Source organism: Aptenodytes forsteri, unplaced genomic scaffold (genome assembly GCF_000699145.1).
Source record: "Aptenodytes forsteri isolate BGI_AS27 unplaced genomic scaffold, ASM69914v1 Scaffold147, whole genome shotgun sequence".
Taxonomy (NCBI): domain Eukaryota; kingdom Metazoa; phylum Chordata; class Aves; order Sphenisciformes; family Spheniscidae; genus Aptenodytes; species Aptenodytes forsteri.
Window position 1 is genome coordinate 1,767,465 of NW_008795320.1, and position 3,105 is coordinate 1,770,569.

Sequence of the window (3,105 nt, forward strand, 5' to 3'; positions counted from 1 at the left end):
CCGTGCCCCGCTGCCGCCCGGGGTCTCTACCCTGCCACAGCCCCCGCTCCCCCTGCCTCCCTCCAGGCTCATGAACAAGCTGCAGCCCAACTCAGTGAGGAAGATCAATCGCTCGGCTCAGAACTGGCACCAGGTAGGTGTGGGCAGCCCTGCCTGCGACCCGGCCGCTGCAGGGCCCCGGTTCTGCCCCGGCCCCTCTGCCATCACCCGCCGGGGTCTTACCCCTCTCCCCCCACCCCCAGCTCGAGAACCTCTCCAACTTCATCAAGGCCATGGCCAGCTACGGCATGAACCCCGTGGACCTCTTTGAAGCCAACGACCTCTTTGAGAGCGGGAACCTGACGCAGGTGCAAGTGTCACTGCTGGCCCTGGCAGGCATGGTGAGCATGCGGGGACAAGCGGCTTGGGAGGGGGCGCAGCCCCGCGGGGACCGGCTGGGTGGGCCCCCAGCTTGGGGTGGTGCCTGTGGGACCCCGCGGCTCCCCCTGCCCGGGGAGAGGGTGGGAGGTCCGGGACCCCCGTCCTTCCTCACCGCCCCTCCCCGGCAGGCCAAGACGAAGGGGATGCAGAGTGGCGTGGACATCGGCGTGAAGTACTCGGAGAAGCAGCAGAGGAACTTCGACGAGGCCAAGATGAAGGCTGGGCAGTGCGTGATCGGGCTGCAGGTGGGTTGGCCCCGCGCGTGCCCCAGGGTGATGGGTGACGGGGCTCCAGTTTTATCAAACCCTCAGCACCCACTGTCACGGCTTCAAGCACGGCCGGGGGGACCCGAGGCTCAAGGTGCCTCGAGTGTCCTTGGGATCTGGGACCATCTCGGCTCTGTGTCTGAACCCCGGCACTCAATGTCCGGGAGAGGCTGGGTCAGGGAGCGCTGGCTGTGATCCCCCCGGCTACGAGGGGACAGGGAGGGAGGAGAAGGGGCACGTGTGGGGCAGCGCTCGGTCTCACCGGACCCCCTTGTCAGATGGGCACGAACAAGTGCGCCAGCCAGTCCGGCATGACGGCGTACGGCACCAGGAGGCACCTCTACGACCCCAAGAACCAGATCCTGCCGCCCATGGACCACTCCACCATCAGCCTCCAGATGGGCACCAACAAATGTGCCAGCCAGGTGAGCCACCGCGGCCACGGTGGGGAGGGGTGGGGGGGGGGACCCCGGCCGGGCCCTGCTGCGTCCTGTCCTTCCAGGTGGGCATGACGGCTCCCGGCACCAGGAGACACATCTATGACGCCAAGATGGGGACGGAGAAGTGCGACAACTCGTCCATGTCGCTGCAGATGGGCTCCAACCAGGGCGCCAACCAGAGCGGCCAGGTCTTTGGCTTGGGCCGCCAGATCTACGACCCCAAGTACTGCCCGCAGGGCAGCCAGGGCGAGGTGGCCAACGCTGCCTGCGACGAGGGCGGGGACCCCCCCGGGTACCACTACTACCGTGAGGAGGAGAGCTACTGAGCGGGACGTTGTCCAGCCCCGTCTCGCACCATCTCATGTACAGACCCCACTGCCAGCGACATTCCAGCCTCTACTTTTGTCATTCCCTCTTTTTAAACTTTTTTTTTTTTTTAAAAATTTTGAAATGAATCTATTTTTCTGAGCAAGGAAATAAAGACCCTGTTTCTAGAGAAGAGACCGGCCGTTTCCCGCAGCCCACGGGCGTCCCCAGGCCCCAGCGCAGCCCCGGCGTTTGCAGCAGGAAGGCGGCGGATGCTCCAGCGCCGAGGAGCGGACGGTGTCTCCTCTCACGCAGCCAAGAAGACGCATTCCCACCCAGCGTCCACCGCGCCGCCCCTGCGATGCTCTGCCGCGGCAGCGCCCGGATCCCTCAGCAAGGAGGGGGGGCAGCCACCCATGCTCCCCCAGTGCCGCTTCTCGTTCCCGTGCTGGCAGGACCCGGCTCAGCCCCGCGGAGGAGAGGGGCTCGGGTCGGCGGGACGTGGTGGGAGCACGGCCAGGAGAGACCCTCAGGCGTGGGGGGAGCCCGTGGGTCCTCGGCCCAGGGACGGGATATTGTGTGTGTGTCAGTGTGTGTTGTGTGTGTGGCGCGCGCACCACCAGCAGCCTTGCACTCTCGTGTGATCTCTAGAAGCGAAGCTGGAAATGCCTTTTTTGCAGAACTTGTAGGGACCAAGTTGCCGAGGCCCCCGGTCGTGGCCGCAGGGCTGGGCTGGGACCCGGCACACCCGGCACCCGGCTGTGCTCTGGCTCCGAAAGCCGCAGTAATGCGATTGCCTGGCAGGCTGGCACCCAGGCTGACTCTGCCGGCCGCAACCTGCACCACACGAGTGCGGGCAGCTGCCAGGGCAGCGCGCGGGGCTGGGGACGCTGGTGCACGGTGCAGCCCCCTGTCGGCTTCTTCGCCTCATGTGGGGTTTTTAATGCAGATGCTCTTATATTGAAATCTTTTTTTTTTTAAAAAAAATCTTTTTAACTTAAGCAGGAGCCGGTTTCTGGTGCAGGCTCCTTGTGTCAGTGCTCAGGCTGGATCCCCCCATGGCTGGGGGGGGTGGGAGCTGCCGTAGACCTGGGCAAGACCCCAGAGCGCCGTGGCCGTGGGGCAGGAGGCTGGGCTCTGGGGGGCTGGCGTGTCCCCTGGGGCCGGGGCGCTGAGCGGGAGCTGGGAACTGGCTGTGAGGTTGACGGTGCTGCTGTGAGGTGTGCTGGTCCTGAACGTGGGCAATAAAAAGCTTCCTGAAGGGACATGTTGTGCCGTGCTGTCCAGCGCCAGGCTGTGAAGCAGAGCTGGGCGCTGCGGTTAAACGCGGGGCGGCCGGCTCCTGCCGGCGCGGGCTGCGCCCGGGGCTCAGCGTTGCCCTGAGCGCAGCCGAGGGACCTTCGGGACCCAAACCCGCGTGGTGCCCCCAAGGGCCGTGTCCCAGCGGTGGCCCTGGGCTCACGGCCCCGGCCGTGCCTGTGCGAGCCCTGTCTGGGCAGGGATCCACCTTTTGGGGTGAAACGCTGCGTTTCAGAGAGCCGCGCTCCCCCAGCTTAGGCCGCAGCCTCCGGCCGGGCGTTACCACCCGCTGCAGCAAGAGCAACTCAGCTTGGCTCCCATGGGGCCCTGCCCGCGCCGCCTCCCGCAGCATCCCGCTGCCGAGGTTCACCGGC

The 3,105-nt window shown here is 66.1% G+C and overlaps 1 protein-coding gene across 1 annotated transcript in view; it reads left to right on the forward strand.

Annotated features, from left to right (window-relative positions):
* Positions 1–1,597, forward strand: part of CNN2 (calponin 2) — a 2,975-nt gene extending 1,378 nt beyond the window's left edge. The window contains exons 3-7 of the mRNA XM_009279894.2: positions 67–133; positions 243–380; positions 549–665; positions 965–1,111; positions 1,189–1,597. Coding sequence (XP_009278169.1) covers positions 67–133; positions 243–380; positions 549–665; positions 965–1,111; positions 1,189–1,452 — 733 coding nt within the window. The 3' untranslated portion in view covers positions 1,453–1,597. The remainder of the gene's footprint in view (positions 1–66; positions 134–242; positions 381–548; positions 666–964; positions 1,112–1,188) is intronic.
* Positions 1,598–3,105: the final 1,508 nt, after the last annotated feature.